Here is a 13,721-nt window from a genome sequence, read left to right on the forward strand (position 1 = left end):
GATTTTGGCTATGGCACAAGGCACAATGTCCGACTTTTTCAATGTGTTGTTCAGCTACACTTTCTTTATTTTAAGGAATGATTCTCTGGGAGGGAGAGGAAGGAGGACTTTATTAGGAAAAATACATGGTGTAAAAAACTAAAGAAAAGAACAAAATTTTATTTTAAGAAAATGGATAAGTAAGTATGATCTCACTATACAATTATTCTCTTTCCCCCCTCTTTTTTTTGTGAGGCAGTGGGGTTAAGTGACTTGCCCAACATCACACAGCTAGTAAGTGGTAACTGTCTAAAGTCGGAGTTGAACTCCTGATTCCAGGACTAGTGCTCTATCTGCTACCCCTGTACTACTGTTCTCAGTCACTTATTTCCTTTTGTCTGAATTCTGCTTCCAAAAAATTCTTGAATCTGTTTTAAATCCTATTGGAATCTTTTTCTTGCCTTGTGTGACATGATGTATGTTAACACAGATGAACTTCGAACCAACTTCCTATTAGCATATTTCCACTAGACTTTCATCTCTATATCCCTAGTGTTTAGTACAATGTCTTCCTAGTACAAAGTAGATATATAACAAATTTTTGTCAAGTTAAATTGAGTCAACCTGCAAAGTAGTATCAGCCTTAAAGAACCCCCAATTATTAAAATGAACTGTGTGTGCTACCACTAATTACAAAGATATCCTTTCCCTAATAACATTTGATGCAAATGACTGTCAATGCCAACCATATAAAAAAAAAATCCTTTAGTCTCTATGCTTTTGCAGCTAGATAGGACAGGGGAGAGAGCACCAGCCCTGAAGTTGGGAAGACCTGAATTCTGCCTCAGACACTGACTAACTGTGTGACTCTGGACAAGCCATTTAACCCCATTTTCCTCAGTTTCCTCATCTGTAAAATCTACTGGAGAAGAAAACGGCAAACCACTACAGTATCTTTGCCATGAAAACTCCAAATGGGATCGGGAGGACTCAGATATTGACTGAAATGACTGAACACAATCTCTATATTGGTCCCAGGTTTAGTTTCCTCATCTATAAAAATGGAAAGGCTGAATGAGATGATCTCTGGAATTGCAAGGTTTCTTCCAGTTCTTAATCTATGATCCTAAAAACTAGAGGCCATTATGGTGAAGAATGCTGTTCATCTTCAGAGAGGCAATGGTTTCGTCTGAGTGCAAATTGAGGAAATATTTTTTCTTTCTATATTTTTCTTGAGTTTTTCCCCCTGTTTTCTTTCATAACATGACTGAAATGGAAATGTTTTGCAGGACTACACACATACACACACACACACACACACACACACACACACACATAACATATATCAAATTGCTTGCCTTCTCAATGAGAGAATTTAGAAAGTTTTAAAAATGAATGTTAATGACAAATATGGAAATGTGTTTAAAATGATTATACACATATAACCTATATCAGATTGCTTACTGTCTTGGGGAGATGGCAGGGAAGGAATGGAAAGAGAAATTTGGAATTCAAAATCTAACAAAAATGAATGTTGAAAACTATTTTTATATGTAAATTGGAAAAATAAACTACTAATGAGAAAAAACAAACATTAAAAATTGTTTTTACATGTAATTTTGGGGAAAGAAAATAGTAAATAATTTTTTAAAAATTAGAGTACAAAATGTCCTTTCTAGAATTGTCACCCATTCTGAGTCTCACAGATAATAATAGCCAACATTTATATAGTACTTACTAGGTGCCAACCTTGGGGGATAGGTGCTATTATTAGCCCCATTTTAAAACTGAGGTAAATAAATGGTACTAAGGTCAGATATCTAAAAAGTATCTGAAGCCATACTGAACTAAAGTCCTCCTGAGTTTAAGCCAGTACTCTTTCCACTATGCCACCTAACTGTCCATTTTACAGATGAAGAAACTGAGGCCAAACAGATAAAATAACCAGACTAGGGCCACACAGCTAGTAAGTGCCTGAGGCTAAATTTGAATTCAAGTCTTACTTGGGTCCGGGATGCTATCTAATAGATTAGGTAAGACATTTACTATGTCAGTTGACTAGGCTGCAGTGTACATTGTCATACTTTGCTGCAGATTAATGAGATGATATTTCTGAAGTTTTACAGGCTTACAGTCCAATTAAAGACATGAATTCTGAAAAACAATCTAGTTTTCAGTACAAGCAGGAGATTCGTGGTATCTGCATGATAATGACAATAACACTTAACATTCATATAACCCTTAAAAGTCAGTATAGGTACTTTATATATCTTAACTAATTTGATCCTCACAAAAATTCTGGGAGGTATATTGTACTCATTTTGTAGATGAAGAAACTGAGGAAGATAGATTAGATGACTTCCTCAGAGTTCAATAGCTAGTTAATATCTGAAACTGGGTTTGAACTCATATTACAGATTCCAATTATCTATCTCCAGCTACAATACCTAATTTGCCTGCAAAACATCTAGCTCTGAGCTCTTTCTCTTCGCCAATCCCCATCTCTCACTTTTTTCCAAAATGGAGCCTTCTCTTTGTTCTACATGCATACAACACTTATAGATACAATCCAGACACTATTAATTGAGGCTTGTTTGCATATTACATGATAAGTGTTCTTCAGTCATTCATGCATGTGTGCTCTCTAACTAGGTGATAAATGTCTTAATTAAGGAGCTGAGTCTTCCATGTGTCTGTATTGGCTTCCCATCTTCCCCTCCCTCCTTCCCCTGCTAAGCCAACCTTTAACTCCTAATAGGATCCTGGGCAAACAACAGGTGCTAAGGATTGATACTAGCTGGTTTGGAAGCTCAGAGAAGTCTCCATAGATGGTATCTGGGTCGTTACCAATAGCAGGGAGGAATGATGCACTGAATTCCATAGCTCTCATTTTGCTGCTTCAAGACTAGATTCAGGATGTCCCTGAAGCATTTTTGCCTGTACCAATATCCCTCACTGACTTACTATAATCAGGGCAATGTGTCTCCCAGTGGGAGCCTAAAAAATCAACAGCCTTGGCGATGAATGAAGTCATTCAGCTCGAGGATCTTGGAGGTACAATGATTTCTAAGTATTCCAAAATCTAAATTTCCCTCAAACTGAAAGGGGAGGTAGAAAATGCAAACACACCTATTTCTGACAACTGCCACTCATCTTTGTGGTCCTGGCAGAGGTTCTCCCCAGGCAGACGGGATTGAAAAATAAGGTATTCTCTCCTTTTGTCCCCTCAAATATCCCACCCTGATCTAGGATGACTGGCTTTTCAAGTCTTGCCACTTTGAAATGGGGTATGGTTCTTTGCCAGGGCCAAGAAGGGAGCTTCAAGCCCTTTGTTCACTGAAGTTACTATTACTTGCGGTGGGAAGCAGGGACTTCAGAGAAGGGACTTCCCAGCTCATTTGATCCAGCCTCTTGTTTTATAGGTAAGTAAACTGAGATTCAGGGGTGAGAAAGGACTTGCCCAGGATCACACATTTAGAACTGAAAGATATATTAGACATCATTGCGTCCAAACCATTTGATTTACAGATGAGAAAAATGGGCCCAGAAAAGTTAAGTGACTTGGCAGGATCACACCATTTAGCCAAAATCTCTATCTCCCTCCTACTGGAACCTTGGACTTTGTCCTGAGATACTAGACTCCACTAGGTAATCATTTACCTGCTTTTACCCCAAATCAAACCATCTCCATACTAGGCATTCTCAAATCCCTTTTTGGATCTTCTTTTATGTGTTGTCTTCCCTCACTAAAATATAAGCTTCTTGAGGACAAGGGATTGCCTTTTTATGTGAATCCTTAGCACTTAGCATTAACATATGGCTCTTAGTAAGTACTTAATAAGTGATCTATCTATCCATCCATATATCTACCTATCCATCCATCCATTTGTCTGTCTGTCTATCTATCCTTCTAGACACAAACTGATTGACCTCACCATGTGACGTAACAAGATCATAGAATGGTAACATGGATATCAAATTAGAAAAAAAAACCACAGAAAACATCCAGATACCAAGGAATATTCTCCTGAGAATGACCTGTTGTTTCCCACTTTGGGGTTTTTGTTCATGTTTCTTTGAAACAATGCCTTTATTCATAATTCATATCATATATCAAAATCCTGTCTATGTTTCAAATCCCACATAAAGCATGACCCTTCTCATAAAGCCTTCCTTGATGTTTTTGGGCAGGAATAATCTTTTCTATGGTCCCATGGCCATTTTTCTAGTGCTCTTGAACTTACCTCTTTCTCCCTTGCATTAAAGTTATTTATGCACACTTCTTATTTTTGTTAATAAATTACAATCCAATTTTACTAGATCACAATTTAATTTCACAAATACGTATTTGGCCTACTAGGTAGAAAATGGAGAACCAAGAAGACCTAGGTTCAAGGCCTGTTTCTAGCATATAATGATTTTGAGACTCCATGGATTAGCCGCTTAATTATCAGGAGCTCAGGAATCAAACACTAATTGCAGAGAAGATATGAACCTATATTAGTAGAGGGGGACTTCATTAACCAAGAACTTATCATCAGTGAAATCACACATGTAGTTCCTATCCATATTCTTATGTATAAGTCACTGTGCTAAGTATTGAGGCTACAAAGTTGATAAGAAGTGTCAGAGGCAGGGTTTTAAGTCCAGTATTCCTAATTCCAGATCCAATGCTAAGCAAAAACATGAAAGGGAAAGTTTTGCCCAAAACAATTATTGGAAAAAGTTAGGAATTTTACCTTCTCTCAGGTCCTAAGATTTACAGACTCTTCAAAGAAATTCAACTTAAATAGCATTCAAATTCACTTAGCTTCTACTTAGTATTATGTGCTAGAAATACAAAGAAGAAGAAGGGATAAGACAAAATCTTTTATGATATATCAGAAGGATAACACAAAAATGGGTTAAGTTCACTCTGAAAGATTTTTCTATGTACTGGATGAATTGTGACAGGGAATAGAACATATACAAAGGCAAGTATAATGTGATAAGTCAACGGCAAAGCTTCCTTTCAGCTGGTGGCAAGAAGGAGGGCGGCGGGAAGGAGGAAGGTATTTGAGCTGAAACATACAGAAATAGAACTATTCAGTAGATGGAGGTCAAGAGAGAGTGTTATTTCAGATATGAGGAAATGTTCTGAGCAAATGCACAAAGATGGTGGGAAGAGATTGGAGCATACCTGTTAGATTAAACAGGCTAGGATTGAGTCTATGAAGGGAAGGAATGAGGTACATTCCGGTAGAAACCTAGGTAGATGGGTAAATATAGGTCCCTTCATACCAGAGACCATTTCTTATTCATTTTTTATTCCTAAAACATGATACCAAGTAGAAGCTGAGTTTGAACCATATTTGAGTTGAATCTATTTGAGAAGTTTGTAACTCTTAATAAGTGAGAGGAGGTAAAATTCACAATCTTTCTGGCAATTGTTTCATACTTTTTCTTGGCCCTGTGCTACAAGTATTACAGTACCCAGGTGGGATAGAATATCAGATCTGGAATCAGGAAGAACTGAATTAATATCTTGCCCCAGATATTTACTAGCTGGGAGACCCTGGGCAAGTCACTTATTAGAATTATAATAGTAATTATGTCGCACAGATCAAGTGATATAATACGTTAAAAGCACTCTTCAAACCTAAAGCACAATATAAATGATAGCAATGATTATTATCTTCTTTCTTCTTCCTTGTGATCAAATTGATAAATACAATTAAGCTAGGGACAATAATCAATAATGCATTGTAAACAATAGAATTTTGGACTAAATCAAATAAGGTGAAATTTTATATGGACATATAAAACAAATAAATAAATAATGATTAAAATTTTATATCTGGGTTCAAAAATTACTTTAATAAGTACAAGATGTTTTCAATGCATTTAAAAAAAGATGTGAGATTTTTAGTCAATTACCAGCTCAATATGCATCAAAGGCAAGAAAGCAAGTTTGATTACAGGCTGCAGTGAGACACAGAGTTTGTAGGCATACATAGGATCATCTGATTGTACTTTTCCAAGTCTAGGGTACTGTATTCAATTCTGAGCACCACAGACTAGGAATGACATGGATAAGTTGGAGCATGTATAAAAGACAGTAACCAAGATGGTGAAGGATCTTTAAATCATCCCCTATGAGGGAAAAACTTCTGAAGGAATTGTGGACAGTTATCCAAGAGAAGAAAAGACATGGATTAAGGAGGCAGGAAGCATGGAGATGAGGTATGAGATTTCATGGAGTATTTGAAAGACAACATATGGAAGAAGGAATTGATTTATACTTCTTGGTCTCAGAGGACAGAAGTGGGAACAACAAGGAAAATTTAGGCTTTGATGGAGAGAAAACTTACTAACAATTAGAGCTGTCCAACAGTGTAATGGGCTGTTTGGGGAGTTAGTTAGTTTTGCAGCACTGAAGGCATTTTAGGATGAGAGCATTAAAGCTAGATTAGATGATTGCTTTTCAGGTGCATTATAAAAGAGATTCTTATACATTTGAGAGCTGGATGAGTTGACTGCTCAGGGCCCTTCCAACTATGAAATTCTGTAAAGTTAGAATCAACATCTATCTATATGTCATGCATATATGTATACACATATAGATATAAAAGAATGGACATATATATAACAAAAAATAAACATACATATAAAATATATATGAGAATGAATATAGATCTATAAAATGAGAGAATAGAATTTATATATAACATTTATAATATATATGAAAATTAACATATATATATACATATATAAATATATAGATACACATACACATCCATAAAAAGGGGGGGGGATGAGAATGAGAATATACTGATAACATATATCCCTATTTTGGTTTAGCATTTCTTGTCAATTCCAATAAGTACAAATGTATATTTCAGATTATTTACATAGTAGCCAACAGAAAAATATATTCAATTCATGTTTTATAACTCACATTAATACACTCTCAGAGTTGAGCCAGGATGAAAAAAGGCTATCATGATAGCCTCATGAGTAGTATCAGCATTACCATCCCCATTTTAGAAATGAGAAAAATGAAACCCAGAGAGGTTAAATAGTTTATCTAAGGACACACAGCAGGCTATTGCCAAGCTAGCACTCCAATCCAAGCCTACCAATTTAAAAACAAAACAAAAAATTGTCTTTTTTTTTTAATTCAGCCAAGCACCAATAAAATATGTAATGTGGTGGATAGATACTGATACAAAACAGAAGGTATAAACAAAGATAAGCAGTAAAAATGGCTCTTTTTCCTTGAATAATTCTAAAACTTATTAATAGCCACTGTTTAATTTAAACTTTACTCTGGAGTTCTTTTAACTTATGGAAATTTGTCTCTGGAAAAGTTTTAGCAGTGTTAATTAAATTGCTCATTAGTCTTTTATTAGACTCCATGTCAGGTTTAGATTACTGAGCCCACAGGGTGGTACCACACACAGAAATACACAAGTGATGAAGAAGGAAACCTTGGGATGTATTCATATAGGGAGTGCTACATCTTCTCAGGATAAGCTCTTTAGGGAAATCACATGTGCGGGATGCTCAGCTTTTTAAATAATAGAACCTGTGTATTCCGGAACTACACCAGAGAAGGTATGATCAGGAATCTCTAACTGGAAATGAAGGACACTGTTGGCCAGGATTCCTGTGCTATATTAAAAATACAAGGGAAGGTCCAAATGTCTGAAAATGAAGATGTTAATAAGCTAATAATATTACTACTGCTTCACATCTGTATGGCACCTAACAGTTTACAAATTGCTTCCAAGCTCTGTCTGCTACTGACTTCAGATAATAGTACTACCAGTAGACAGACCAACTCAGCAGAGTGCCCATGAGACTGTACCCCTACTAGTTCATGTGCTTCAATCAATCAACAAACATTTATTAAGCACCTTCTATATGCCAAATACTAGCCTAGACCCTGGGGGAAGGGAGCAAACATTTATTGAGTACCTACTATATTCCAGGCACTTTACAAATATTATCTCATTTAATCTGGGCATAAAATTACAAATGCAAAAATAGTTCTTGACCTCAAGGAGCTTACATTCTCCAAGAGAGACATCATGTACACAAATATCTTACTACAAAATATGTGCAAAAATAAATACATGGTAAGATTTGGAGGGGGAAGGCCCTTGATAAAACAAATGAACAAAAGAAACCAACCTATGGCAACAGTCACAGAACAGTCTTCATAGCGTGAGAAAGAAAGAACCACCTACTTGAGATGCATCCTGGGGGAAAACAGCATCAAAGGCAAACATCTTGGGTGGAACCTGGTTGCCTCTCTTTTGAAAGGCATTCTGTCCTCCACAAGTCAAGGGGTCATAGAGGGTGATTTGTTTCTTCCTTGGATCCACCTTCAAAAAGGAGCTGGATTCTGAGGTGTCCTTGGCAAGTGTGGAACAGATGCGAACCATGACCTTCACCTAAGAAGAAACATACAGAAAGGAAGCTTGAGTTAAGGGATTCAGATGGTTTATGGTGGAAGAACCCCCATATATTATATCCCTGAGTTTCTGTTGACTATCCAATGATAAATCATGATGAATTTCATCGTGCATTAGGAATATAATCCTTAATGGGTCATGGAAGGAAAAAAATAGTGAATTTATAATTACCAGATAGCACATGTTGATGTCTCTATTACTTTGATACAGAGGTGGTGTATCACTTTCTTTGTCTTGCTATTAATATAAATTGAAAATTAACTGTACCCTAGTGGCCCAATTAAGTAGATGAAAAGGTAATCTCTGCTGCCTAGCTCTCGGGGCTGGTGTGGCTCCCATGAAACTTGAAGATCAATAAACCTAGCACATAAAACTTAGCTCTGTAATTTACTCCTTGCTTGCTCACATCAGAACTCTTACAGACGAAACCCACAGTTATTAGTGTCATCATTAACGGGCTGTGAAATGGCTTGGTTTTAATGGTCAGCATTTGAAATGTGCTCAGAGGGCCAGCAATGATAAAGAATTTGTTTGAAATATGGTATTTTAGGATCCATTAGATGAGTGTATAACGAGTGGTTATTTTCAGAACCAGGCACATCTCTGCTGGAAAAAGGAGATGGAATTTGCCTTTAACCCAATTTCAGTAGTTTAGCTACAAAGAATATGGTAAATGGAGAAGACTTTAAAGGTCAACTAGTTCAGCTTCTTCATTCTACAGATGAGAAACAAGAAATTGTAGCAGTTAAGTCACTTTTCTAAGGTCATGTCTAGTCAGTGACAGAATCTGGAACCAAATTCCCAATACTCAGCCCCAAGGCCTTTCTGCCAGATTACAATGCTTTCTAAAATAGCACAAGAATCCCACTGTATAGTCTAGGAATGACAACTGTATCCCACAGAAGGACAGAAACTCAGTCTGAAAGCTGCCTTAAGAGGCTATCTAGTATGAATTCTACCTATCCTTCTTTAGTTTCCCTTAAAAGTGGTTATTTAGCCTTGAAGACCTCCAGTGATGGAGGAAACCACAGCCTCTGGAGGCAGCCCACTTCCCATTGGAATTGTTCTGATTGTTTGGAAGTTTTTCCATATGTGGAACTAAAATTCACCTCTAGATTCCCTCTCTTCTGTGAATGCAATCCTTCAGAAGATAGTTATATAAAAGAAACTGACAATAGTCTAACAAACACACAGATTTAATGCTTCAGAAGTCATCTACAAGTGGCTTCTAATGCTCTTAACCATCACAATTATGCTAACAGAAAGCAAGAGGGAGACAAAGACAGAGTTTGGTCCTGTCTAGTCTACTGTCTTACTGTACCAACTAATTCCCATCCCAAGGAAGTTCGAGACTGGGCACTAAGAAGAATGCTAGAGAACTTGAATTTGAGGCTAAATTAAAATTACCTCCCAAATGACAATCAACATATTTGCTTAAGTCTTCTATTCTCTTCCCTTTGGATACAGAAAAATTATTTGGGATAGGGCTTATGGTATAATGAGAGAGAGAGAGAGAGAGAGAGAGAGAGAGAGAGAGAGAGAGAGAGAGAGAGAGAGAGAGAGAGAGAGAGAATGCACTACTTTTCCCTTAAGAGAGAAGAAAAAAATTGGGAGACAAAAAAAGAAAGGTGATGAATGGTGTTGAAAAACCCAGAAAGCATCATGAGGATGATCTTTAGCTCTCAGCTGTACTGTCCAAGGCAAATACAAACAATACATCCATGCTTCAGTGAGGTCACCTTGCTAGGTGATACAATTATGGCTGCCAGGGAGCAGGCTGAAATAGATCACGCTAAACAGCGTCTTAAAAACTTGGCTTTTCTATTCTCCAGTTGAAAAATGATCAAAGGATATGAACAGACAATCTTCAGGTGAAGAAATTAAAACCATTTCTAGTTATATGAAAAAATGCTCTAAATCACTATTGATCAAAGAAATAGAAATTAAAACAATTCTGAGGTACCGCTACACACCTCTCAGATTGGCTAAGATGACAGGAAAGGATAATGCTGAATGTTGAAGGGGATGCGGGAAAACTGGGGTACTAAAATATTGTTGGTAGAGTTGTGAATTATTACAACCATTCTGAAGATCAATTTGGAACTATTCCCTAAAGGCCATCAAACTGTCATATCCTTTGATCCAGCAGTGTTATTACTGGGCCTGTATCCCAAAGAGGTCATAACAAAGGGAAAGGGATCTACATGTGCAAAAATGTTTGTAGCAGTACTTTTTTGTGGTGGCGGAATAAGTTATGGTATATGAATATTATGGAGTATTGTTCTATAAGAAATCATCCAAGATCTGGAGAAATTTATATGAACTGATGCTACATGAAGTGAGCAGAACCAATAAAACATTATACATGGCAATAACAAGATTATATGATGATTATCAATTCTGATGGATATGGCTCTTTTCATCAACAAGGAGATTCAGGCCAGTTGCAATGATTTTGTGATGACGAGAGCCGTCTGCACCCAGAGAAAGGACTGTGGGAACTGAGTATGGATCACAGCATAAGCTTTTCATCTTTTTGTTGTTGTTTGCTTGTTTTTTTCTCATTTTTTCCTTCTTTGATCTGATTTTTCTTGTGAAGCATGATAAATGTGGAAATATGTATAGAAGAAATGCACATGGTTTAACATATATTGGATTAAGTTCTGTCTAAAGAAGTGGGTAGGGGAAAAGAGGAAGAAAAATTTGGTAAACAAGATTTTGCAAGGGTAAATGTTGAAAACCATCTTTTCATATATTTTGAAAATAAAAAGCTATTGGGGCAGCTAGGTGGTGCAGTGGATAGAGCAGGAGGGCCTGAGTTCAAATCTAGTCTCAGACACTTAACACTTCCTGGTTGTGTGACCCTGGGCAAGTCACTTAACCCCAATTGTCCCAGAAAAAAAAAGAAAGAAAGAAAGCTATTATTTTATTTTTTTTTTACAAGTTAACAACTTTTATTTATTTTTTTTTCCTGAGGCAATTGGGATTAAATGATTTGTCCAGGGTCACACAGCCAAGAAGTGTTAAATGTCTGAGGCCAGATTTGAACTCAGGTCCTCCTGACTTCAGGACCGGTGCTCTATCTACTACACCAACTAGCTGCCCCCAAAAGCTATCATTAAAAAAAACCCCTCAGCTTTTGTCTATTATATTATACCCTGGATGTGATATATCTGTGCCCTAAAAATAACAGTATAACTACTCAAGTCCAAATCAAAGTCATAGAGACCTTCTGCCTCCCATATAATACCCCATCTCCCTCCAACATTGTACTTTTACAGAGTTGGTCTTCTCCCTGTCTAGAATGCCTCCCTTATGTCCATCACTTTTTTTTTTCTCTTCCAACTAGAACAGGAGCTACCTGCTTTCCGTGGCTTTTTGTTCAGTCTCTCCATGGCCCAGACTTTTTGCTCTCTCTCATACATGACACCAAGTTCAGTTAATGGCACATTTTGTAGACTGAGTTTTCTCCTCTCTTTCTCTCTCTCTCTCTCCCCCTTTCTCTCCCTCTCTCCCTCTCTCCTCCTCTCCCCCTCTCTCTTTCCCCTTCTCTCTCCCTTCCCCTCTCTCCCTGCTCTCCCTCCCTGCCTTCTCCCTTTCTCTCTCCCTTTCCCCCTTCTTCCTCTCTCTCTCTCTCTCTCTCTCTCTCTCTCTCTCTCTCTCTCTATATATATATATATATATATATATATATATATATCCTTATTCAGCTATTCATCCTGTCATTCTTGAGATGACTTTATATAGCTTTTCATAAGTTATAAATTTATCTCCATGAAAGTTGTATCCCTTCCAAGTAAAAGTAAATTCTTGGAGAAGAGAGACTGTTTCTTTTTTTTTTTCTCCTTCATATTCCCATACTGCAGACCCTTTTAATGAAAGTCTGTTGAATTGAACCAAATCTTTCTGCTGCCATTCTGACTGTCAATTTTCTATGATATGGCTTTAGAGGAATAGGCCTTCCTATATGGGCCATTTGAATAGGGGTTGAGATAGGGATACTACTTTAGAATGGCTAGGAAACTATTACTCCATAGGTTGAAATACACATAGCTAAATGGAACTTCAAAGGACATTGTAAGCCAGTCCCCTCATTTTACAGATGAGAAAACAGACCTAGAAAGTGACTTGTTCAAAAATCACAAAGATAAACCTCAGAGGTGGGATCTGATCTTTGGTCTTCTGACCCCAATATTCATCCCACTGTACCACAATGCCTGAACTTAACAAGGATCCTGCTAATATAATAATGTCCAATACATACAGTCAGTTCCTAGCACAACGAACCAGGATTCTGTTTACCTTTCATTTGGGGCATTTTTCCCCTTGACTCACAGCCCAATTATCAAAGGCTTATTAGTTTCTCCAGGTTTACTCTGGCAACTGAAGCAGTGGTACTCAAAGTATCTACACCTGTGGCCACCTTCCGTGTGCATTCTCTTAGCCTAGAGGCTCAATGTAAGCAGATTCTCTAGCCCTGATTATAAGGGCTGGAAGTGGAGACGCTGCTGCAACCCCAGGCAGAACTGATGGAGACACACGGCCCACCGCATTTCGATTTTCACAATTTCCCATGCAATTTCTGAGTAACTAGAGGTACTGAATTTAAAATCTGAGCTGAGCTGTGCAGTTACAAAAGGAAGGAGGCAGGAAAGGGTCTGAATTAGTGATTCACTCAGCTAGAAGCATAGCTTCTGCATTTTAATGAAGTGCCTAGGCCAGCAGTTGCTGGTCTGGCTAAGGGAGATACACAGCTCTTTTAAAACCAATTGAACCCCGAGTTGGGAGAAATGTCATATTTCATTCTTTTCTTCACAATTCATTTAAATAAATGAAGTTTTTTTCTTCATTTTAAGGGAAGGAAATTGAGTTTTTCTGCCTCACTTCCTTTTTGTCATTATTCCTATAGTCCAACACTCCACTTCCTGACTAATCCCCTGTAATGAAAGGGCTTAGGAGATACCACTTGTGATCCAGGAGACCACTTGCACCTCCTGCCAGAAGTTCTCAGTCAAGTGACAATTACTGCTCAGGTTTTTGGCAGTATATCCTTTAACCCTTCTTTTCATGGCTCTTACAAGAGGAGATGACAAGAAAGAACAGACCCAAATTTCATAAAACATATTTTCATGTTTTGAACCTCCAGCAACAGCATTTAGAAGATGGCCTGTATTACTGTGATTTCCATTTTTCTTCCACTTGGAAATAACCAATTGGACTGGAAGATGTGAGTGTAGGGCAAAAAAAAACAAAAAACAAAAACAAAAACAAAAACAAAAAAAC

At 37.3% G+C, this 13,721-nt stretch overlaps 1 protein-coding gene across 1 annotated transcript in view; it reads right to left on the reverse strand.

The window, feature by feature from the left end:
• Nucleotides 1-13,721, reverse strand: part of KIF26B (kinesin family member 26B) — a 181,853-nt gene that overhangs the window by 99,897 nt on the left and 68,235 nt on the right. Inside the window, exon 3 of the mRNA XM_051996563.1 lies at nt 8,211-8,417. Coding sequence (XP_051852523.1) covers nt 8,211-8,417 — 207 coding nt within the window. The remainder of the gene's footprint in view (nt 1-8,210; nt 8,418-13,721) is intronic.

This window comes from Antechinus flavipes, chromosome 4, assembly GCF_016432865.1.
Source record: "Antechinus flavipes isolate AdamAnt ecotype Samford, QLD, Australia chromosome 4, AdamAnt_v2, whole genome shotgun sequence".
In the NCBI taxonomy this organism is placed as follows: Eukaryota; Metazoa; Chordata; class Mammalia; order Dasyuromorphia; family Dasyuridae; genus Antechinus; species Antechinus flavipes.